At 40.3% G+C, this 24506-nt stretch overlaps 2 protein-coding genes across 3 annotated transcripts; both read left to right on the top strand.

Moving 5' to 3' along the window:
- The first annotated feature begins 4058 nt into the window (after nt 1-4058).
- Nucleotides 4059-12960, top strand: LOC125381872 (apolipophorins-like). Its single transcript, XM_048399206.1, has 19 exons — nt 4059-4278; nt 5206-5262; nt 5398-5558; nt 5685-5933; nt 6042-6393; nt 6532-6787; nt 6924-7089; nt 7185-7514; nt 7627-8148; nt 8282-8625; nt 8732-8914; nt 9451-9712; nt 9902-10049; nt 10158-10415; nt 10529-10801; nt 11122-11362; nt 11491-11704; nt 11862-12899; nt 12952-12960. Exons 1-19 carry the CDS (start codon nt 4224-4226, stop codon nt 12958-12960), a joined length of 5118 nt encoding a protein of 1705 aa, XP_048255163.1. The 5' UTR covers nt 4059-4223.
- A 4-nt stretch (nt 12961-12964) lies between these two features.
- LOC125382030 lies at nt 12965-22934 on the top strand. Of its 2 annotated transcripts, none has more exons than XM_048399649.1 (11): nt 12965-18884; nt 19035-19373; nt 19586-19745; nt 19863-20047; nt 20166-20437; nt 20618-20765; nt 20958-21078; nt 21363-21589; nt 21730-22029; nt 22231-22293; nt 22550-22934. In XM_048399649.1, exons 1-11 carry the CDS (start codon nt 12975-12977, stop codon nt 22607-22609), a joined length of 7785 nt encoding a protein of 2594 aa, XP_048255606.1. In that variant the 5' UTR covers nt 12965-12974; the 3' UTR covers nt 22610-22934. The 2 variants fall into 2 exon arrangements, with proteins under 2 accessions (XP_048255606.1, XP_048255607.1); XM_048399650.1 differs by having other exon boundaries at nt 22231-22359; nt 22458-22636.
- Nucleotides 22935-24506: the final 1572 nt, after the last annotated feature.

The raw sequence follows: 24506 nt of genomic DNA on the forward strand, positions 1-24506 counted from the left end.
TTGGAACTATATCAGATCATCGATACACCTGAGCTAAAAGGGCAATTGGATTTTGCAGATTTAAATACTTTAGGGCATACTTAATCACAAATGCTGGACCAAAAGGAAATTAGAAAAAGCGAAATAGCGTAATACAGACGTAATACGTCAAAAAGACCACCCCTTACTGTGGCGGCCGGTGGTTTACTTGGGGTCTTCCTCACTTGTTACGGGCACAACTTCACATGATCGTGGTAAGACAATTGGGGATTAAGGGGAGCAACTCACATATGACACAACTAATTGGTGAACTATATTTACATAAACAATACTGAGTGAAAAAGTTTATATGGCCGCGCCCAGTCAACACGACCTGATCGATATTCGAGATCTATATTGTGATAAAACAGGTCTTACATCGCGAAGTGCATCAAATCACGTGAGCACCTTGATTAAAAACACGAAAAGATTAGGAAAATAGCACAAGTAAGAAGTCTCCGTAGTCTCTCTAGTTTTTGATAATCCACATGGTATTAATTCCACTTGTCTCAACACTTCGTATTTCTTTATTTGTATTAAGGATTAATTATTCTTTTAGTCAGGGATTTGGTGGTACATTTCTTGGACCCAGCAAATATATCTCTCTTTGTACGGACTTTTATGGAGCTTTAAAATCCAGTACACAAGATGAAAGGACATTTTTACAGCTTTCAGAACCAAGTGAAAAGTTGATAGTACTCGCCCAGGGTGTTGACATATTTCTTCCTCATTTGACCGCCTCCGTGGTCTTGTGGTAGAGCGTCCGCCCGGAGAGCGGAAGGTCCAGGGTTCGATCCCGGGCCGCGTCATACAAAAAGACGTTAAAAGATTGTACTTGTTGTTACCCTGTCTGGCGCTCGGCATTAAGGGGCTAAAACAAGGACTGGTCGGCTCGGAGTCAGTATACTGTGTCTGAGTGGGGTATTCATGTTAAACTGCGGCATGGTATCTCAGTGAGCTAGCACTATAAATCGGCATCAGTCCGGACTAGTACAAGCAGCCACACACACACATACACGTGCATGCACGTCGCTATATAAGTGCAATAATCTTGGACGCGACGTTAAACTCAATTTCACCTCACCTCTTCCTCATTTTACATACACTGGCCTTATATGTGGCATTATTTGAAATGAGAACACTTTTTATTGTATACTTAAGTGTGAAAGACTGAGTTTTCCGAAGTTGAGAAAAGTGATATTTTCATTGTAGTGAACATAATATTTGATATTTCACTGCACTGAACATGACAGTTGATATTTCACTGCAGTGAACTTGATATTTCACTGCTGTCTGTGAGCATATCACTAGTCATACAAGAGTGACCTCCCCTCAAAGTGTCTGGCACGTTCATAAACTGCTGACTTCCTTTTCACGTTAGTTCCACATTGACAGATGGTCATTTATGTAGTTAATATCGCTTTGTGGTGTTTGTTATGCTCTTGAAAATGGTCCGTTATAAACTGTAAATGTCTCACTTAACTTGTCAATCGAGACAAATCGCAATGCGCCATTTTTGTTACTTGACCAGAGTGTATTCTTTTGCTTCCAACAGAATATTTTCTTGTAAAAGTGGATTTTCTTTTATAATCATATCTACTGAATTTTCGCGACCCTAAATAATTTTTGTTACTTTTGTTTATATTTTATATGATTTTGTAATCACGCGGAAAAGGCGACACATGCAATATCTTCTATATGTTAACGACGGTAGGCAAAAACAAAGAACATATCAAGACATTCTGCCAAGTGAGGTGTTACACCCATCTCACAAATATTATACGTCATTTTAATCTCACGTTAATATGCTATGACATTCCATCTACGTCTCCATTTACTACAAATAGATTAATAAATGAGTCACCTTTAGATACCGTGTAAATACAAGTGTATTTCAATACGTTTTGAAATTGACCAGATGGTTGCCAAATTGAAAGAAGGAAATAACTCTAACTCCATGCTCTTATTCATGGAATGTGGACCATCCGTATTGTACCGAGTGACAGTGTAAGTCAAACCCATGCGATGTAAGATGTCTACGGTCAATAGCATTATTAGCAACATTAATCTAATGTATATAACACAGTACATTTTATCTGTGACTAAAGGCATGACAACATGTTTTGTTGTAGACATCAATATGTTCACGGGAAACTCGCCACTATCACCCCGCACAATATCAACAGGACTTGATAGTTTAACACCAATAAAATAGTTGCATGCCGACATTTGTATGTTTTCAATGTCTAAGTTTATATCACAATAGTTACCCGATGAAACGCACTCATTTGCCATATTCTTTTCAAATTTAGAAAGAACATCACGTTTATAAAATCAAGTTTTGATTTGTCTAAATTAACTATCAAATCAGATTTGAGTATACGAAAAAACGCTCGGTTCTTAAAAACGAAAATACGCTCAGTGAATGAAAAATGCGAACGTGTTATTTCTGGATGAAACTCTAAACTTGCGTGCGTGCGTGCGTGCGTGCGTGCGTGCGTGCGTGCGTGCGTGCGTGTGTGTGTGTGTTTCTGTGTGTTTCAACATCAACAAGTACCGCGCGTAATATCAAACATATGATGTGTTTGTAGTATTATTAATTTGAAGGAACTATTCATATATATTGTTAGACCATCCCCATGGTGTAAAGGATAGAGCGCTTGTCCGTTAGGGGTTCGATCCCATGGCCACGTCAAACCAAAAGACGTTAAAAGAGTATGCTAGCTGTTACCCACTCTGGCGTTCGGCCTCAAGGGGATAAAACAGGGACTGGTCGTCGACTCGTGGTCCGTGTACTGTGTCTGAGTGGGGTATTCATGCGGCATGATGCGATGTGCTGAGAAGAAACATGCCTATCCTGACGAGTGATAAGGTAGATCATTGTCACCCCTCAACGTTATGTACAGTGGGAAATGCAAGACTGACAGCAGACTGCTCGACACTCATCAACATTTGTTCAAGTCTCTCATTTCCTGCAAATGTTTGGCTACCAAACCATATTTTCGAACCATTATTTAAGAAAATATGTTTGTTTTAATTTATCTTATAAAACAAACTCTGAATAGAATAGAAGTTTATTTAGATGACAATATAGTTATTTTTTCCTTATAAGTATAACAACTGTGCTCTTTCATATAGACCTTAATTCATTCGTAGTGCATCTGTATCACTGATTACAGTATCTAACTGTAACAAAGATCATCTACAGATTAATAGAAGGTTAACCACAACAAATTCCGAAACGATAAGAAACGTTGGATAGTTTAATCTAACATCAGAATACACCAACTTCTTTGATTTTACCAATTCATACATTGAACATGAATTAGAAAGAATTGTATTATTTTCAACATTAATAGCGATTTAAAAGAGCTATGTAAAAGGAATGTTATGATACGTGTGCCTGGTGTATGAATATCCTGTTATCAGCTTTGACTCGTACATACCTTGACGGATTACATTGAAATGCTTGTTGTTGCGATTAAATGCACCAAGTGGGGTCAGGATCGGTGATATGGTTCATGGCATGTCAGTGTATCCGAACGGCACTGCAGATTGGCTTCCCAAGCACAGAACAGATTCTTTATTGACCACTGTCCCATAGCTGTAATACTTTTGAGTGCTGCAGTGTATCTGAACTCAAATGCCTTCAGCATGCAGACTTACTTTCCAAAAAGTATACAGATGCTTCCATGTTTACACCATTCTACTAAATTTAATCTTTGACAAAAATACAAACTGGCACCTCAACACTTTACCTGTAATGAAACGTAGTTCACAGTTTATAACATTGAAATACGGTCACAGAACAAAGTCTAAATCTAACTAACCTTTGCTACTCGTGACGTTGATACACATACATAATACTTCAGCATATGCTGATTGACATGCCCCAACTCAAGACGTGTAATCAGGAGTTAATCGCAATGCCCGTTGATCTACAATATTTATATATAGATTACTGTATCTCCATCTGACTACGCCGTGGTCAAAAGTCACTGATACAGCAAGTCAGCATGTGCAATAGGTGTCACCTTTGGCCACCCCACTTCTGATACCTGTATATAAAACTCAACAGTGGGCATTGGCTTCAGAAACCACGACGAACGCTGTGACACACGTTCCATTACACTTCACGGTGTCAAGCAAGCAGCCAACATATAGACACACGACTGCGGGAAGGGTCTCCCCAAGAACCCAACACAATGTATTCAACAACAGCCTTTACGCTGTTAGCTCTGCTAGCAAGTGCACTGGCAGGTAAGTCTTTAGACTTTGAATTTGTACCCGCACTAGTGGAATGATATATTTCAGGTTGTTGTTTTTTTGACGGACCAGGTCGAATAAGGTCCCTTTTGGGACCACATGATCTGCTTGATTTAAGAATTGAGAAAACTATTAGAGTTGTTATGAAAGTTATCAGGTGTGTTAATATATACATTAGACTTTCTTCATTACATTTTTGGGAATTGTGACAACACTAGATGAACCAGGTCCATTTTAGAGATGTTCAGGAAGCGTGTTTCTAATATTTGACCAAAGAGCAAATCTTTAATCCAAGCTTATTTTCATTGGATATATAGTTTGTTGGTTGGTTTGTTGTTTTATGCCGCACTCAGCAATATCAAGCTATTCTGTATTTGATCATGTGCGAAGTTCAAAACATGCACCGGTAAGGATGAACAATAGCTATCGGTAAGCCATTTGAACTTTCTGATATTTTCACATCAGTGATTCAAAGGTATCTGCAACATCATTTGACATTTCCAGAGGAGAAAAAACTCATCATTCTTGCTCATCATTTTGAATGGTTACATGTTCGCGTTCTTCATTACCTATTTGTCGATTGGTATAAGCCTTAACGTGAGCTATTAATGTTGAAATTTATCACCTAAGGTATTCAGTTATAGGCTCCCTTTTCATATACTTTTAGTTCATTGTTTAGTTCAAACAACGTTACAAGTTGACCCTTGAAATATCGAGCTCTTAGGTTATTGGTAACTAAGTGTTGTAGGTTCAAACGTTCCATGTGTGTGAGGTCATAGTACAACGTGTTACAACTCTTCATCAAAAGAATTTCTTTCCACCATACCAATCCTGACAAGGATTTCATAGTTTCGCATAACTACTTTTCTATACCATTCATTTCTCTATATATTGTTGATTAAACATGATATTTTATACTAGGGCCAATCACCTACCAGTCACGCGACGAAACGACATCCTGCGCCAGACGATGCCGAGGTAAGTAAAATAGCTTAGTTTCTAATGACTGATAATCTTGTCTTAATCTACATATCTATAATCAAAACTGTTTGAAAAAAACATATCGATGTTTGTGGATAGAACTAATATCAGTTGTTTTCATTTTTGTGTCAGACATGAACAAGTTCAACTACCTCCCAGGAACAACCTATGAATTCGACTATAATGTTCAGACACATACATCTATGGAAGGAGCTTCTGGTGATCAAGCGACTCTTGGTATCCGGGCAACTGCTGACATTGAGGTGCTGTCAAAGTGCGACATGGCTCTTAGGGTAGGTGGAAGTACAAACATTCATTAGAGCAATGTCCAATACACCATAACATTGTGAGAAATATGTGGGATGTGTAAAAAAAGGCATCTTTCTTTTATTGTAACATTTTACAAACATGTGTTTCAGCTGCGAGATGTGAAGGTATATCAGTCTGATCCATCAACCTCTACACCAATGAAATACGCTGATGGGTCAGGCGAGTTCAGAAGGAATCTAGAGCGATTCCCCCTCCGCTTTTCCTTCCAAGATGGCATAGTAGAAGAACTGTGTCCAGCTGAGGGTGAAACCACATGGGCTCTCAACATCAAGAGAGGTCTTCTCACTGCTGTCCAGAACAGTATGGATAACCTGGAAAAGAACCAGATAGTACAAGAGGTAAAACAAACATGTTTTTCTTGTGTTTTAAAACTGTATTATGTATAATTTGTATAACATGCATGTATTGGGATACATATGCATAAGTTCTATCCTTGATGTCCCCAGAGTGACGTCACAGGCGAGTGCAACACCAACTACACAGTGGCATCACATGGCTGGTACTCTACAACAATTAAGAAGACCAAGGATCTCCTAGGTTGCACTGATCGTAATGGTTATCACAGTTCCGTCCATGGCATGCAGTACAGAGTTCCTTCAGAGATCCAGTCTCTGCCCCTCATGAAGAGTACACACGAATGTGAACAAGAACTGGACAAGAATGGACTCCTCAAGAGTGCGCTCATCCGGGAGACTCACACATTCAGACCTTTCTCCAGGGCCACCAGCGGTGCCACCACCAAAATCCTTCAGAGACTCAACTACAAGACTCAGAGATCTGGTGTTACCACAAGACAAGGTGATCAGTCTATACATCTCATTGTGCTAGTTTCGCCGATGACACAATACTTAAAGAACATTAAATACATATAATCATCATCTTTAATAAATGTTCCTCATGGTCGTACATACTTAATTTATTATTTACACGTTCTAGATTACATTCGGAATCGGGTAGGAGTTGTGTTTGAACATGCCTATGGACCAGGAAACAAAGACCAACCAATGAGAGATGCTGAGAGTAAACTGCGAGAGATCTGTCAGAATACACGCGAGGATATCCGCCCCGACACTCCACGCTTGTTCTCTGAGCTTGTCTACATCATCAAAAATCTGGATGTTGATACTCTTAGAAGTGTCTACCAGCAAGTAAAGTCTGGAGCTATCTGCACTGACAACAGCGAGAGAGTCAAGTTAGTATAAACACTTGAAGTGACACAAACATATTGCATATCATATATACCATTCCTGAAAATCCTTTCAACAACAATCCTTGATAAACATCTGTACATCCTTTTTTATTAATCCTTCAATTTTGGTTGCTTCTAGGAAGTTTTTCCTGGACACTATCCCGATGGCCAGTACACGTGCATCTGTTACGTTCTTGAAAGAAATTCTGCTAAAACGAGAAGTCACTGGTGCACAGGCAACCATGTGGATCACTTCCCTGTCTCTCATCCACTACCCAACACTGGAGATGTTGCAGGAAGTAAAGGTGAGCTGTTATTCACATCTCAGAAAAATCCCTAAAAGCAGTCAAAGAGACCTTCTTCCAAATCTAATATTCTCTCTGAATCTATTTATTTGTAGGCGCTTCTTGACACCCCACAGTACAGCAAGGTGGCCATGCTTCCGATCTCCACTATGGTCAACAACTATTGCAACCATCATGAAGCTTGTTCTGAGGAATCCACTATCACACGTATCATCTCTACCATGGAGAAGACCATTGGTTATGGCTGCTACATCAGAGGTTCTAATCTGGAGACTAGTCTTGTTGCACTTCGTGCTCTCGGAAATGCAGGCCATGTGGACAGACTGACCACTACGCTTAGCAGCTGCTTCAACAAACAAGCAAACCCCATGGAGGTCCGAGTAGCTGCCATCCAGGCCTACAGAAGACTACAATGTACTGCTGATGTAAGTTATGGAACTGTATACGAAACTCACCAAGACATATGATATTTGCTACATTTAAATGTCAATAATTATTTAATAAAACCATAATGTCACAACATGTGTTTCATTCTAGAGAAGTGAAGTAATGACCATCTACCAAGATTCTGATGAGGACTCTGAGTTGAGAATTGCTGCCTACTTGGCTGTGATGCAGTGCCCATCTGAAGACATCTTGAGTACAATCCAAGGAACTCTCGAATCTGAGAAAGCTAATCAAGTTGGAGCCTTTGTCTGGTCTCATCTTACCAACCTGATGGAAACATCCAGTCCACAGAAACAGACCATCAGACGAATCCTGGAGGACAAAACCCTCGGAAGGAATTTCGACCTCTCAACACTCAAGTATTCACGCAACTATGAAGGCTCTCTATTTCTGGAGAAGTTCAACACTGGTGCCATGCTGGAAAGTAATGTCATCTTTTCAGATAAATCCTTCGTTCCTCGTTCTGCTATGCTCAACATGACAGTTGATCTCTTTGGGAATTCTCTCAATCTGTTTGAGCTGGGTGGACGCATGGAAGGAGTGGAGTATCTCATTGAGAACTACCTTGGCCCATACAGCTACTTTGGAGGAAAGGCAGCCAAGAAACCAAAGGTGCTTTTCTTATATATCCATCATTTAATTCTCTCTTAAGTCTAAGGGCACACACAATACTTTTGTGTTAAGAGCCATTCAAACATTTAGTACAGAACAATATACATGTATTTCAAATTGCTATTGGTTTCAGAGCAATGTCAACCTTGATCACCTCAGAGGAGACTTGTACATGAGGATCTTTGGCAACGAAATGTACTATGATCATTTCAAAGGCGTAGATCCATTGGCATCTATCAAGAACTTCAACTTTCTTGACTTCCTCATCAAGATGTCCAAGAAACAAGACTACTCTTTCACTCAGAGTATGATGATCCTTGACAGCAGCATGATCATCCCCACAAGCTCCGGTCTTCCCCTCAATCTCACCGTCAACGGAACAGCAACCATCGACCTTCAGGCCTCTGGTCAAGTCGACCTCCGAAAAATGACAACTTCACCAAGCAGTCTCCTCATTGATGGACACATCAAGCCAAGGTTAATTTTAAGTATTCAGTCCTTTTTAAGAAAATATTGATGTTATCACATTTGCCATGCAACTGTCCTTAAAATATAAGTCTGAAACCATTGCCCTCTTTTTCAGTGGAGCTATCAAGATTGTTGGCACGATGAGCATGGATGCCTTCGTTACCAAAACAGGTCTTAGAGTTGTCAACACCTGGCATTCCAGCACTGCCTTGAAAGCGCGTGTAGAACTCAGCCGAGGAAAGATTCTTAGTGCAGACATTGACTTTCCTCAACAGAAGATGGAAATCCTAGATGTCAAGTAAGCATTTCTAATATTCAGGCTCTTCTATATATAAAAAATTCCCTTTTTATACACAAGCAAATATATTAAGATAACTGTTATGCCTTTGCTTAGGAAACAACACTTCATAATCAATCTACTACTACATTAAGTGATAGAAACTAAGAAATATTAATAATGATAATACGTCCACTTGTAACACGCTCAAACTCCGCAACAACGTACTCATGGGCATCTACACAAAACGGAAAGAGATTATGGGATGTTAGAATAAAGTTTGAAAATATATATCTTAGCTCTGAATTGTACCAAAGAGTCAGCATATCTCAAGAAGTCAGGCATATTATGCAAGTTATAAGCAGCTGCTACTCCAAAAGAGTGATATCCAAATGTTTTAAAGTTTATAAGCGGGGATAGGAATGAGTGAGCGGACAAGAGTAGTTGCTGCTTCCTCCATGATCAGTGAGTGAATAGTGCCAAAATTATTAATACAATCAATCAAAACATGATATTCAACATTTTTATGGTCTAATATTTCCTTCCATATTCTACAGCACAGAGTTCTTCAGCATTCATGGTGATCAGGAGAAGAAACAAGACTTGGTCTCAGGCAACAGAAAGAAGCTGGAACTGTGCACAGGAGCCAGGCTTGCCACAATTACCGGCCTTGAGCTCTGTAATGAGTTCCAGTGGCCTAATGCTTCTATGGTGGATAATGCTCCATACTTCCCCTTCACAGGGCCCTTCTCCCAAAGCCTAGTTCTTTACAAGAGGGACACACACACTGGCTACAAGCTCATGGCTAAACAATCAGTGGTGAGTTTGTAAATGAGTTCTTCTTTCAAAACAGTCACACGTTTCGGTGGTATGTGAATTTGTTACAGAAGAGACATTATGACATACATTTGTATGAACTAAGAAGTTCTCTGCTGAGAAAGCATCTTTACCTAACTGAGCAACTAAGTTTTATTTTAATGGTAAAAAATGTATATTTTTCTTTTTCAGAATCAGTATTCCTCTGTAGCTCAGATAGCTGTGAACACACCTGGATCCAGAACTGACCGATCTTTGGCTTTCGACTTTCTTCTAAATAAAAAAGATAAAGACCTTGAAATCAACCTAGCATCCCCATGGAAGAAGGCAGCATTCAAAGGTGTGTTGTTTGAATTGAGCCTCATTTGCTGTCACATTTGAAGAAACATATAACTTTGTGATTTATTATGCTTAGATTGATAGTAATACTTTTCATGTCATACTACAGGGTCCATGGCATATGAAAGTAACAAGATAGGCACAAGGGGCAATCTGATTGTCGATGAATCTTCAGAATATGGTATCATCAGTGAAGTGGGTATCAAGAAAGTAAAGACATTTGTGACCTACATCCCCCGACTGGAGATCAGACGTCCTGGAGCCAAAGTCATCCTACTCAGTGGCACAGTTGAGGCTGAAGCACTCAAGAGAGCCAGTGTTGAGTTAACCCTTGCTGGGGTAACACCAAATGCAATCAGCTTTAGATGTAAGTTCACTTTTCAAAACTAACAATTATTCAATAAAACCATAGCACGTCAACATAAAAACACAACTAAACACCATTTTTCATGTTTCTTTTATCTTACTTTACTTTTGCAGCTGCCTTACTAAACTCTAAAATTGAGAAGAGTGTGATGGGTACCTTCAATCTTGCTCCAAAGCAGGACTACGTTCTCGAGGCTGGTTTGGTGTACCAGAACAGTGGCAGGAAGAAGTCCATCATCAAGGTCATCCCAACATTGACGGTGAAGACCCCAAAAGTTGAGGTCGTCTCACTCTCTGGTTCAGGAGACTACAAAGAGGGCAAATCACTCAAGGGCAGTCTGTCTCTAGATGTCCACAAGGTCTTGACCAAACCAATCACTCTCAAATGTAAGTGTTATGGAACGGAACATGCCTCAAAGAAACTAACTTAAGGAATATTTAGGGATGCAGACATATAGTTCACAATCACAATTTAGTATCAGATATTCACAAACCTGTGGATATTGATATTTAGTAATCTAATATTAATGAGTGGAGAAACATGTATATGTTAGTACTTAACTCCGTTAACCAGGTAAACTGAAATTTTCAATGGTTGATTACTTTGCTGTTGCAAATGATGATGAATAATTCCAAATAACAAACATTTAACCACAGTATCTAGTGAAGATTATGATTATTAATTTATGCATATATGTCCAAATCAGGTAACATCAAGAAGACAGGTGGTACCAAAAGCAAGTACACTGGAAGTGTAACGGTGTCCTCCCATTTTCTGGTCACCAAGGTTAGTGGCAACGTGCAGACCAAGATGAACACAGTCAGCTCCTTTATAACTCTCGACTACAACCTGCCTAAGATCCGAAGTATCAAGAAGGACAAGATCACATTCAGCTCTAAATACACTGATCGTAGCACCAAGTCCCTCTGGAACTACCAGCTCAACACGTAAGTTACATTTGTAAACATTGACATATCAACCTCTTATACACGAGGACAGTGTCACAACCTTAGTAATTGCAAAGTTGAATTGCAAACGTATGCATCATGTGTGTAGACATTATGATTTTTTCCAGAAACTTCGAAGACAAGAGATTCCCTCAGGTGAACTTCTTCACAGATATGGACTTCTCTCACAACAAGAAACACACAGAAGCTGGTGCAACCTTCAGATATGGACCCAAATCCAAGGACTCCTCCCGCCAGATCACAGGTTATGCTCTAGTCAACCATGACATGGGCTCCAAAGCCAAAGTTGACTACACAATGAAAACTACTCTGGGACCACTGGTAAGTCATTTGATTGTACATAGCATAACAATAAGGCCAAATATACAGCTAAAAATCAACTAAACATAATAAATAATAATATTATAGTTATATACCAAAGAAATTTATCATCTGTATAGCAGTTGTTACTAAATGGTTGCTTTGATTTTCATTTCAGGATGTAAAATTGAGCCTGAAAGGAAAGCACGCCCAAGACAGTCGCAATCTGAATTCCTCCATGACATTTGCCTATGGCAAAGGAAATACAATTGATGCTGCTCTCAATCTTAGAAACAGTGGAAAAAGGACACTTTATCTCTTGGGTGAAGCTAGCCTCTCCTATCCAGGCAAAGAACTACGTCTGAATACCGATCTAATCCAGTCAAAGAAAGACTACACACACTCCATGACCTTCTACATGGATAAAGAAAAGTCTACCATGGTAACAACCTACAAAAGACAGAAGGATGCAGCCCACCAGGTGAAATCTAACATCAACCTACATAACATCCAGCCAATCCAACTCACTGCTTCCACTAACCTGGATAACAAAGACCTCAAGGTTTCTGCTCAGGCTGATTATGCTGGCGAGGTTTACGGAATCAACACAGGCTATAAATACTCCAAGACATCATCTGCCAAGTGGAGCATGGACATGACATACCCCACAAGACATGTCATTCTTCAGGTCGAAGGGGGAAAGCGAGGTGTCACATATGAGGGCTCTGCTGATGTTAAGTGGGATGCTGATAAGGACATTTCCAGGAGATTCCTCCTCACAGGAAAACTCAACCTCAAGTCACTTGGCAATTTCGCTTCCACTGTTGCAATGAAATACCCAACCAGAGATGTGGAGTTCAATATCAAACATGCTAGTGGTGAACAGTATACAACCCGTGCTGATTTCTCTTGGGACACTGACAAGAAGGTCAAAGTGGACACATCTTTCAAAAGGGTCCCAAGACGAAATGGGCAGTCACTTGATGGCTCTGTGAGAGTGAAGACACCATTTGAAGGATTTGAGGAACTAATGGCCCAGGCCAGCAGTGACAACGATGACAAAAAATATGGCTCTTACATGCAATTCTCCTGGGGTGGAAAGAAGAATCAGATCTCTTCTGCTGTCAGCATGAAGAAACCCTTCTCTGTAAGAAACATAGACCTCACTATCACAGGAACATCCCCTTTCAAGGGATACAGAAGGTTCAGCACCGAAGTGGCTCACAGAATGACAACTTCACTCACCACTATCATGAAGGGAAGCTTAGAGGGAATGAATGCCAAGCTCATTATGACTGGAGAGAACCGATGCACTGACCAGAAAAGGGACATTGAGGGTACTGTGACTTTTAAGTCCAACTTCAAGGGAATGCGAGCTGTTAATCTCCGTCTTTCTCACAATGATGATTTAAGAAAGTTTGTGACTGACATTGCACTGGATGTCAATGGTGATCAATACATCTATGACTTGGATATGAACCTAGGAAGATCTGGATGGCAGTTCCAAAACACTGGCAAGCTCACACTCTCTTCTCCAAGCTACCAATTCACCAACAACTGGGAACACAGAAATACTCACAATGATGTGAAGAGTACAATGACAACAGAATGGGGCAGAGACAAACGTATATTTGTCAACATATTTGGAAACCATGCTTCAGCCACCAGAACAAAGGCCTTAGGGGGAGTGACAATTGAAACACCATGGGAACCAATCCGCAATATTGACATCAACCTTGACCATGAACATGGAAGAGGTTTTATCCGACACTCGTCTAACATGAAGCAGGGAGAGAATATGATTGGATCAGCGGGTATCAACTACATTAGATCCAATGGGCAAACAGAGTCTGATTTTACACTGGCATCACCCATGACCAACCTTAAAGGGAAGATAAATGCTCGCCATGTAACTTATCCACTCTCGGGTCATGCTGAATTAGAATGGTCTCCATATAACAAATTATCGCTCGATGGTTCCTTTGCTGCTCCATCTACCCAGGATATTGAAACAAGTCTGAGGATGACAAGTCCTTTTGAAAACTTCAGAGATATTGTCGTGAAGGCATCCCACAAGAAGGAAGGCTCTGATTTGATATCCAGAGGAAGCTTCAGCTATGACATAAGAAAGTCCTTTGAGTTTGAAGCACACATCACACCTGATAGTCTCAACAATTACCGGGCAACACTGAAGACTCCATTTGATGACTACAAATCTTTGGAAGCAGGACTTTCATTCAATGGTGACCATAGAAACTTCATGAGCAAAGCTAACTTTGCTATCACTCCAGTCCTGGGCAACTTTGCTGGAGTCTTAAACTGGAACCTAGATGATATGAATGGAAAAATGAGGATAGATACTCCCTTCCACGAGTATCAGTACTTGCAGGTGTTTGCCAGCAGTGAAAATACAGGCAAGGGAAGACGTTCACACATTGAAACTGAATACTACCCAAGGAAAACTATTAGCCTCGATGCTGTCTATGCCATTGGAACCCCCATTATTATTGACGTCACCATGAAGACTCCATTTGAAAGAATGGAACACATGAGTGCATCCCTGAAGCATGCACTGAGAAGACGTTCATTACAAACACATGTTGATGTTTCGTTTGCTTCAGACAACAACCTGGCTGGTGATCTGAAACTGAACTGGGCAAAGGGATATGATGGCAGTCTGGTTATCACCACACCTTTCTCTGGTTATGAAATGAACAAGCTATCGTTAAGACATGAGGGCAACTGGGATGCCGTGAAGAGCCATGGAGAAATAGAAATGGCAAAGAAAACTGGGGAAGTGGACCTAGATTTTCATAATGGTTTTAGATCAACTGGGGTGTTCACACTGAAGACACCATTCAGTGGCATGACAGAAACTAAAGTTTCATTCAACAAGCGTGGCTCTTTGGATAACATACGAGGAGGTATAATTATCACCTATGGACAAGATCAAACCATTGACATCTCTGGCCAGAACAGATTTTCCAACGGACGCCTGGACACAACACTTCTTCTCAAATCCCCCTTTTCTGATAACATCAAGTTTGTCATTGATCATGATGGTCAATTAAGAAGTTTCTCCACTAAGGTATCTGGAGCAGTTGGTTCACGGCACTCCTTCAACTCAGAGTCAGCATTCACTTTCAGATATCCATTGATAGATCTATCTACCAACTTTGGCTACACAAAAGATTGGAGGGGCAGAAACATTGGACTCAAGCTTCACAAAGAAGGCTACATTAGTGACATGAACGCCAAAGCCAGTGGAATTCTGGAAAATGAACAAGTTGATATTTCCCTTATGCTAAAGACAGATGGCAAAATTGAAGGATCTCTTACCATGCAAACACCATTTGAAGACTACAAAGATGTTGGACTTTCTCTTCAACATTCTGGTAACATGCAGAGGTTTTCAAGTCAAGGCACTATCAGGTACATGGATGGCAAGTCTCTGGAAGGCACACTTACTTTGTGGCAATCTGGACTGGCTCATATTGATACCAAAGCAGAAATCAAGACTCCCTTCCTTGGATATGAATCTTCACTTCTCAAATACCGCCATTCTATCGATGACACCCAAATGACATCAAATGCTCTCATTCTCTATGGACGTGGACAACGAATTACATCTGATCTCAGTATCGAAACATCACCTAAGATCAGTTTTGATCTTACCATTCAAACACCCTTCAACAGATTCCAAAACAATAAACTTGTGTTTAGACATTCCGGACCGCTTATCAGCTGCACAAGTCATGCACAAATGGAAATCCTAGAGAAATCAATCACTGCTGATTCATCATTTGAACACGGAACTACTACCATGGCTAGTCTCTCCATCATCTCTAATATCGAGGGTATGGAAATGGTCAAAGCATCTTTCAACAAGGAGGGAAGCAGCGACAACTTTAGAGGTACTGCCTCAGCCTCCCTTAAGGATTCCACCATTGAAGCCGATATCACAGGTAGAATTGCTCAAGACATCAGAGGAACCTTTTCTCTAAGAACACCTTTCAGAGACTTTAGAGACACAGCCATTGTCATTGAACACACAGGCAACTGGAATGACTTTAATAGCGAAGGACTGCTCCGTTACATGGATGGCAAAACAATTGAGGGCAAAGTTAAGTTCTCCCATAATGGATACAGGCAGATGAAAACAAGTGCCGAGCTGAAGACACCCTTCACTGCATTTGAAATGATGACAGCTGAATATGGACATGATTCCAGGAGCAATAACTTTAAATCTAACTCAGCAGTCACCTATGGCAACGGACAGAGAATTACATCAGACATCTCTGCAGATACATCCAGAGATATCAATGTAAATGTTGTGCTCAAAACTCCTTTCAGGAACTTTGAACTTAGCAGAGCAATGTTTACTTCTACTGGTCCTCTCAGAAATCTGAAAAGCAATGCAGAACTTGAGTTTGCCAAGACCATACTTACTGCACAGACCAACTTTGCAAACATGGAATCAACAAAAGGCAACCTCATTATCACAACAAACATTCCTGGTTATGAAAGCATGAAGGGTTCCATTGGTGTGGAGGGTGATCTCACTGACCTGAAAAGCACAGCCCTTCTTAACATTAAGGATTCTACACTAGAGGTAGATCTTAGTGCCAGTTTAAAGAACAGCATCATGGCATCTTTGACGATCAGGAGTCCTTTCCAGAACTTCAGAAATGTTGGAGGGTTTATCCAGCACTCAGGATCCCTATCCCGCTTCAATACTGAAGGAAATCTTCGCTACATGGATGGAAAGGTTGTTGAAAGCAAGGTCGTCTTCTTAACATCTGGACTGACACACATTCAAGCCAGCACTGAGCTAAAAACACCTTTCCAAGGATATGAAAGCCAATCTGGGGAATACAAACATTCAGTAAAGAATGGCCGTCTTAGCTCCAACATGGATATTACCTATGGTCAAGATCAAAAAGTACTTATGACTGTAAATGGCATGATGTCACCAGCAATTGACATAAGCGCTACACTCAAAACTCCTTTCACAAACTTTGACAACAGCAGAATCATCTTCACTCATGAGGGATCCATTGGCAACTGCAAGAGTCATCTGGAAGTACAAGCCATTGGAAAGTCATTTACTGCAGAGTCTGATGTCCAGACTGGAAGTTCTATGAGAGGTAACCTGAATATTGTCAGCAACATTCAAGGCCTGGAAAGCATGAGGGTATCTTACAGTAAAGAAGGGGATATCAATAATCTCAAAGCTAAAGGATCCATTGGAATCAGAGATGAAACATTAGAAGCATCTGTCAACAACGTCTTTAGTTCAAGACGACTCTTGACTGACTTATCCATCAGAAACCCATACACAGAAGATATTGATGTGCATCTAGATTTCAACGGGAGACCAACCAACTTCAAAAATCAGATGTCTGCCAGCATAGGCACTGGTGGTTCCATCTCAACTGGCTCATCCTTCCGGGTTAGAAATGGTGATATTGACATCAGCTCAGGATTTACCTTCAATCTGGCAGGACTTGGGCAGACAGGAAACATCAAATTCCACAAAGAAGGGGAGCTGAGGAATATGAAGATGAGTATCAATGGTGACTACAACCAGAGGAAAGCAAGTATGAAGGCCGAATTCAGAGCAATGGATGATGTTCATGGTGAGGTCCAAATCTTAACACCATTCAGACCATACAGAAACATTGGCTTCTCTTTTGATCACTCTGGTACATGGAATCGTTTTACTTCTCAAAGTATGGTCAAATTCATGGACAGGAGACAGATCACCGCGAAAATCAACCATTTCAACCATGACCTTGATCGTCTAGAAAGTAGCTTAGAAATCAATACACCTTTCCAAGGCTATGAATTCACCAAGGCTGAGATCGATCACACTGCAACAACTAATGGAATCAACTGTAATGCTGCTGTACAGTATGCACAAGGGCAGAAACTTACAGGAGAACTCCATGCAACAACCTCACCAAAGTATGACGTGGAAATCAAACTGACTACACCGTTTAGAAAATATGAGGTTCTCTCTGCATCCACATCATTTGAGCATGGTATTGAAAGATACAATCTAGAGAGCAAACTGAATGCTGGAAACGGCAATCGCTTTGGTCTTGAGTCAACTATTGACATGTCTACCACGCCCTACACTGCTGTTGCACGAATCTCAACACCATTTGAAAACTTGGATTCTGCTGAGATCTCTTTAACACATGCTGGTGAACTAAGGAAGTTTAGGTCCACAGGCACCATACAAACTCCAATGACTGGTATTCTCACAGGTGAAGCATCTCTCGGCTACTCATCTCCATTAGAAATGGAAGGTTTAATATCTCTTTCCAATGATATCAAACTGGCTCTTCACAACACCATCAGAAACAAGAAATACCAATCTCACATTGAGGCGTCATGGAGCCCCAGGGACCAAATAGCTTTTGATGGATCCTACCAATTCCTTGAAATATACAATGAGAAACAACTGACAACAGATTTCACCCTTGTTACGCCATTTGAAACTGCAAAGGTGACTGCTCTTAGGTTTGAACATCATCAAGGATCAGACAAATATACAGAGAAGCTGGAAGCCGATTACAATGGTGACACTGTTCTGGATATGGACATGGAGATCTCCCGAGGCTCAAGGGAGCAGGGAACATTCACAATGAGGACACCAAGACCAATGCAGCTGACTCTTTCAGGGGAAATAGCTGATAAGAACATCGATGGAGAGATGTTTGTCAACTGGGACAGAGATGAACCCGAGAGCAACATCCGAATCCAGACCACACTGACAGATAGGAGCAGACAGTCTCTTTTGAACAAAGACCTGACACTAAAGTTTATCCATCCATCCCGCACTGTTGGTATCATTGGAAATGTCCTCACTTCACAGCTCCAGACAAAGAGTCATGGCGAATTCATCTGGAATGAAGATGCAGGTCACAAACTGTTCTATGATGTGGATGTAAAGGATCGTAGCCGTCGCTACAGCAAGATGTTTGATGGCTCCTTCAAAGTGGGATCCCCTCTGAGAAGTCTCCAAATGGATGGGTCTTACAGTCAGACAGGTGCAAGCCAAACTGTGGATGGAGCCTTCTCCTGGGATGCAGACAGAGATGACACAAAGAAGATTGGCATGAAAGCAGTCCTCGCACCTGGTGACAAAAACAAGCAGGCAGACCTCTCTCTCAGACTTCCTTCTATTGGCAAGGTAGGAACACAACACATTACTTACACTGGACTTTTAATTTCAAATTGATGCTTTGATCTTATCATAGGAAAATGTCATGATGAATAGTAAACCTTAATGATATGTTACCATATTTAGAACACATTCGTATCTGTTGCAAATATTCTTCAGAACATCCAGATCGACACAGAAATGCTGCTGAATGATGGCAGGACTGTCTTCAATGGAAAAACACAAGTGTCCTACTCCAGTGACTCCCGAAAAACCCTCACCCTTACATCTCGAATGGATGACATTTCCTATGGCTATGGTAACACCAACTACAGCTTTGTGGTTGGCATTAGCCACCCATATACAGATGTGGACGTCAAACTAACATCCCATGTTGGTAGCTCCAGTGAGAAAGTATCTGCTGGAACTGGAATGACCTACCTGACAGCCAGGAGGGAAAGAAAGAACTTTGCCCTCAGAGGAGAGATCAACAAACTAAGAAAGCAGATACAACTGCAGGTGACAATGACTATACTATAAAAACAAAAGTTAAAGTTATAATTAGAATCTTGAGATGAAAATGGTGTCTAAACATATTTGTGAATATATAATATTTATGTTTATCTTCATAACTTTAAAAGTTATTGTAAAGTTATAATTCAAGTCTCATGACAAAAATAGTGTCTAAGTATTGACGTGAACATAAGCAACATAGCTCCCGCTTATTACAGATGGAGACCCCAATCAAAAACATGGAACTTTCTGGTGAGATGGAGGAGACCCCTTTCAAGCTGAAGATCAGGAATATGTATGGGGACAAGATTGTCCAAGCCCACCTTACTGTTGATGCTGAAAGGAGAATGGTGGACTTCCAAACTAACTACGATCTGGGTAGGTTCTAAAATATTCATGTTCCCTTCATGTTTGATCCACATTTCATCAAACGTATGGAATTTTTGAGACCAAGCATTCAAACTATGACTGAATAACACACATTTTCTTTTACAGACAACCCTGGAAAAACACAGAACATGAATGCCAGATATGTCAACTCAAGTGCCATGCAGGCTGAGGTTTATCATCAGGAGAATTCCCGTCGAGTGTCTGATAGTCTAGTTGCACTCAGACTCAACACATCCCGTCTGCTCCATACCAGGATATCCTGGAGGCCACAAATGATCGCCGATGTTCAGGTAGTAAATGCTATTATATGTAATTGCTACACATGAAATTATGAAAATCTAAACATGCCATAAACATTCCAATATGTGAGGGTTGTTTTTATAAATGAGTACCCTTGCATTTTTAAAGGGATACTTGACGAAGAAGGTGGAGACATATGGACAAAATACAAAAAGCGCTTTCCACTCTGTGTACGAGTCTGTGGGACAGGAGTTGTCAGGCAAGTACCACCGGATTGCACAAGCCACCAAGGAAGAACTGTCTCCTTACCTAACCATGTTGGAATCAGAAATGGCTACCATAGAGAAACAGCTGGACTCTATCAGGAGGGATGTCAAGCGCATGTACGACCGTAATGACTTCTACATGGCAGCCATGGGAGATCACTTCAACCAGGCATTGTAAGTATATCAGTGATTTCATTCATGTAAAGTTGGGTATAAATTTATGGTAATAATAATAATAAGTATAACCTTGTCAGACACTACACAGGACACTACACAGGATACACAGGATAACAGATACTCACTGAAATAACTCGGAAACAAGTTGATAACCGAGTGGAAACTTCTTTGTTTCAGCCAAGCCTACAAGGACCTTGTGACTTCGACAAAGGAAGTGTTTGCTTCCACTAATCAGAAATTAGCTGAATATATGGAGGAGATGACAAACTTCCCCATTGGACAGAAATATCAGGCTATCGTTGCTGAAACACTCGTCAACTTTAAGGTTTGTTACCCTTCCATGCTTACCCTTTTCGCGAACACCTGGTGTCACCATTGTTTTCAGCGATCCATGCTATGATTTTCACCCTTATTTTGCCTTTTACGCCCAGTTGAATCTGTTTTGGTGGACAGCTAGTTATTCTCTGGTGTTGATATTATATATGTGATGTAGTTCTCCATTCATTTCTCAATGCAGCGTGGTGTGGACGAGCTTGTCATAAACACTGTTGAAATGATATCGGGGCTTGATGAACAGCTGCAGAGTTTGAGGAACACTTATCATCATCATTACAATAACCTGCGGACTTCTATTACAGGTAATTCTTTGGTACTTATTATTAGTGTGTGCTTTTGCTTCGAGGGGTGGTTGGGTAGCCAAGCAGTTAAAGCGTCTGCTGGTCACGCTGAATGCCCGGATTCGATTCCCCACTTGGGTACAATGTGTGAAGCCCATTTCTGGTGTCCCCCGCCTTGATATTGTTGGAATATTGCAAAAAGGGGTTTACAAACATACTCAATTACTCACTTTCCTTCGGCGATCAATGTAAAATTACCATTATCGTGAAAGTTCATTTTTACATTAGATTGCACCTTTTCTTAGACCTGAAGAACCATCCTCGATTGGCGACCATCAGGCTTCAGTTTGCTGACAACTACCAGCAATACCTCAACACCATCACCAACAAAGTACAGGATCTTAACATCCCTAGCAGATACAACACAATTGTAGAACACACACAGAAGATGCTGACCTCCCGCCTAGGAGACATCATGAAGAGGGACGACCTCCAGCATCTGCTTTCTCTTACTAATGATGCTTACCAAGAGGTCAGTCCTAACGTTGTCTGCTTGATGTAAATCTGGAATTGTGTTCGTATATTATAAGCCAATTTATCTTTTCAAGTTCTAAGTATGTTGGCGCAGACTGAAAGAAACTGTAACTTTAATGGCTTGTCAATGATTAACAGGGTGTGTGGGCATTTAACTACTGGCAAGTAGAGGAAAACCTCAAGCAGCACCTGCAGAGCATCTATGACATCCTCAAGGAGATGGTTGAGGAGGAGGTTCAGAAGTATAGGGAACAATTGGTGTTTCTGGAAAAGTCCAAGGTCACAGTTTGGGATCCTCAACATGGTGAAATTCAGATAGAATTATACTTGCCCATCCCAGTTCAATCTCTGGACACACTTCCAGAAATCCAGACGTATGTTCAAAAGGCAAAGACTGCAATCAGCACCTACATCCCAGACAGGGCAACATACCAGAGAGTAAGTAACTTAACGTAGATTACCACAGTGTGAAACAAGTCGAGCGGCTACCAGATTTGCAGAGTCAAGAGTTTTACTTATGTATTATTTATCATATACATCCCCGAGGATATACCTATGCCATTGACGTTTAAATTGATCTTGAACCTATTTATTATTTGAATATCCTGTTTTAACAAGAGTATTTTGTCCAATTTTCAGTACATTCCAAAGTCATTGTGGCAGACACATAATGCTACAACCAGAATGAATGGTGAAATAAAAGTAAGTAGGACACGAGGTTTTTAGGGCACCGTGTACTTTACATCTCTTTTTAATATCTTAATTTACATTTGCAGTTAACCAAGTCATTTTGCTCATAATTGATATGCTCGTACCTGATATCAGACAATGAACAATAAAAACCAATCATTCTGAAGTACGCATACGGTGGTAGAAATCAATTCATTCAAAGAATACAAATAGATCAACTTAAAATGAAACAGCTTACATATTTACATAACTTTTCACTCTTTTGCAGACCTTGCCAAACGCTTCTCAGAGACGTCCCTTGAGAAGGTACAACGCCATCCGTCTCTAGGACTACGACGTTCCAACGCCAACTTACCCACACACGGAAAAATGATCTAGGCATATTTATTGACTATTTATAATACCTAACGTTTTGTGTAAAGTGAATGTTACTTGTAAACTATACTGAACAGTTGATACCAACAGAATATCTGGTTGTCATACCAATCTTCAGAATGACAATAACTAAAACATATTATATTTGCTGGTTTAATAACAATTCCTTAACGTGGAATGTGTTATTAGTCTATTGTTCAGTAAAGGTTACAGTTAGTGTGACATAGTAGCATGTATTAATTCCCTTCCCAGTCCTAAAATAAATATTTGCATTCAAAGTGTGTCTCCGTATATTCTGTGGTGTTACATCTTTACTTTCTATCATGGAATAACCGGATTGTTCAAGTATTTGCCATACTCATCACATACTATGTAATGGCATTAGTAAAGTATCTTCTTGTCATCTGTCATTGACATGACAGTTCAAACTGTATGGTGTCATTACAAATAACACTTTCTACTTTCAAGAGATGTCATAGTAGTTCAGTGTTGCAAGAGACATAAGAACACACTGTCTCACAAGAACACACTGTTTCACGAGACACAAGAACACACTGTCTCACAAGACACAAGAACACACTGTCTCACAAGACACGAGAACACAATGTTTCACGAGACACAAGAACACACTGTCTCACAAGACACAAGAACACAATGTCTCACAAGACACAAGAACACAATGTCTCACGAGACACAAGAACACAATGTCTCACGAGACACAAGAACACACCGTCTCACAAGACACAAGAACACACAGTCTCACAAAACACAAGAACACTGGTCCAAATGTTGTTTCCATCATGTTGTACTGCTGTTCTCACCCTGAACTATGTATGTCTGTCAAGGGGTAAATAAAACCTGAACCAGTGATGTTTAAATATGTTACACAATATTTAATTATTATGGTAGTCTCGAATAGTATTTCTCCTCTGTCCCATCTATGGATTTCAATACCTCTACAGATGTAGTGTCTAAATAATGGTTTTAGTCTGAAGACAATTGCTTCTGGTATTTAGCTAAAGAAAAGAGGTGAATTGGATGCTCTTTCGGAATTTTTAAGGTGATCGAACCAATTAATATATCGAAATTATGGGCAGAAGTCTTTGTGAGTTAATACGAACGACAAAACCCTTTCCATATTGGTGAGAAATCTTTGTAAAAACAGAGTCCATTGTACGATTCCGACTAAATCAGAAGCGTGTGTTTATGAATCACTATCAAATGTATTCGCGAAACGTTCGCCAACAGTAGCACCCGTCACAAACACATGCAAAGGCAAAGTAATAGTTTGCCTGAAAAAACACGGGAATATAAAAATTATGTTACAAGTCAAAATAGGGAATTGCATCGGATATCATTTTTTGTCACTGATGCGTCAAATTTGGAAATGTCCTCCTCATGTCTACAATACAACTTTTTGAAAGCTTTACTCAGGCATTGACTGTTATGACCTTGATGAAACAGCTTTTGAGCAAGAATCGTATGAGGCTCTTGGAAATCTTGGTATAAAGAGCATGTTCGATTGTACCTCAAAAGTTGTGAAAAATAGACACCAATTGCAATGCTGGAGCTGTTGCAATATTGCTCGACAAAAATAGAAACTTCACCAGAAAGTTGAAGTTATCCCTTTTGTCATACAGCCTTGTGGGTAGCTTTTTGTCACTCTGAATCTTTATGCATAAGTTTAGATAAGAAACAGGTGAGACGGTCTCACTGGTCTCCTTTATTTCGACTTCAGGTGGGTAAATCAGAGAAGAGAATGGGATATTTCACTGCTTTGGAACGATATCAGATCATCGATACGCCTGAGCTAAAAGGGCAATTGGATTTTGCAGATTTAAATACTTTAG

Source organism: Haliotis rufescens, unplaced genomic scaffold, assembly GCF_023055435.1.
Source record: "Haliotis rufescens isolate VD_foot unplaced genomic scaffold, xgHalRufe1.0.p SCAF_2, whole genome shotgun sequence".
NCBI classification, from domain to species: domain Eukaryota; kingdom Metazoa; phylum Mollusca; class Gastropoda; order Lepetellida; family Haliotidae; genus Haliotis; species Haliotis rufescens.

Bases quoted from the DNA above. Each gene is read 5' to 3' on its own strand.
- LOC125382030 (XM_048399649.1), top strand. From the start codon at position 12,975: ATGACTGGAGAGAACCGATGCACTGACCAGAAAAGGGACATTGAGGGT. The intron at 20,048-20,165 runs GTAGTAAATGCT...GCATTTTTAAAG, and splicing joins AAATGATCGCCGATGTTCAG to GGATACTTGACGAAGAAGGT. The intron at 20,438-20,617 runs GTAAGTATATCA...TCTTTGTTTCAG, and splicing joins GATCACTTCAACCAGGCATT to CCAAGCCTACAAGGACCTTG.
- LOC125381872 (XM_048399206.1), top strand. From the start codon at position 4,224: ATGTATTCAACAACAGCCTTTACGCTGTTAGCTCTGCTAGCAAGTGCA. The intron at 6,394-6,531 runs GTGATCAGTCTA...TACACGTTCTAG, and splicing joins TGGTGTTACCACAAGACAAG to ATTACATTCGGAATCGGGTA. The intron at 11,363-11,490 runs GTAAGTTACATT...GATTTTTTCCAG, and splicing joins TGGAACTACCAGCTCAACAC to AAACTTCGAAGACAAGAGAT.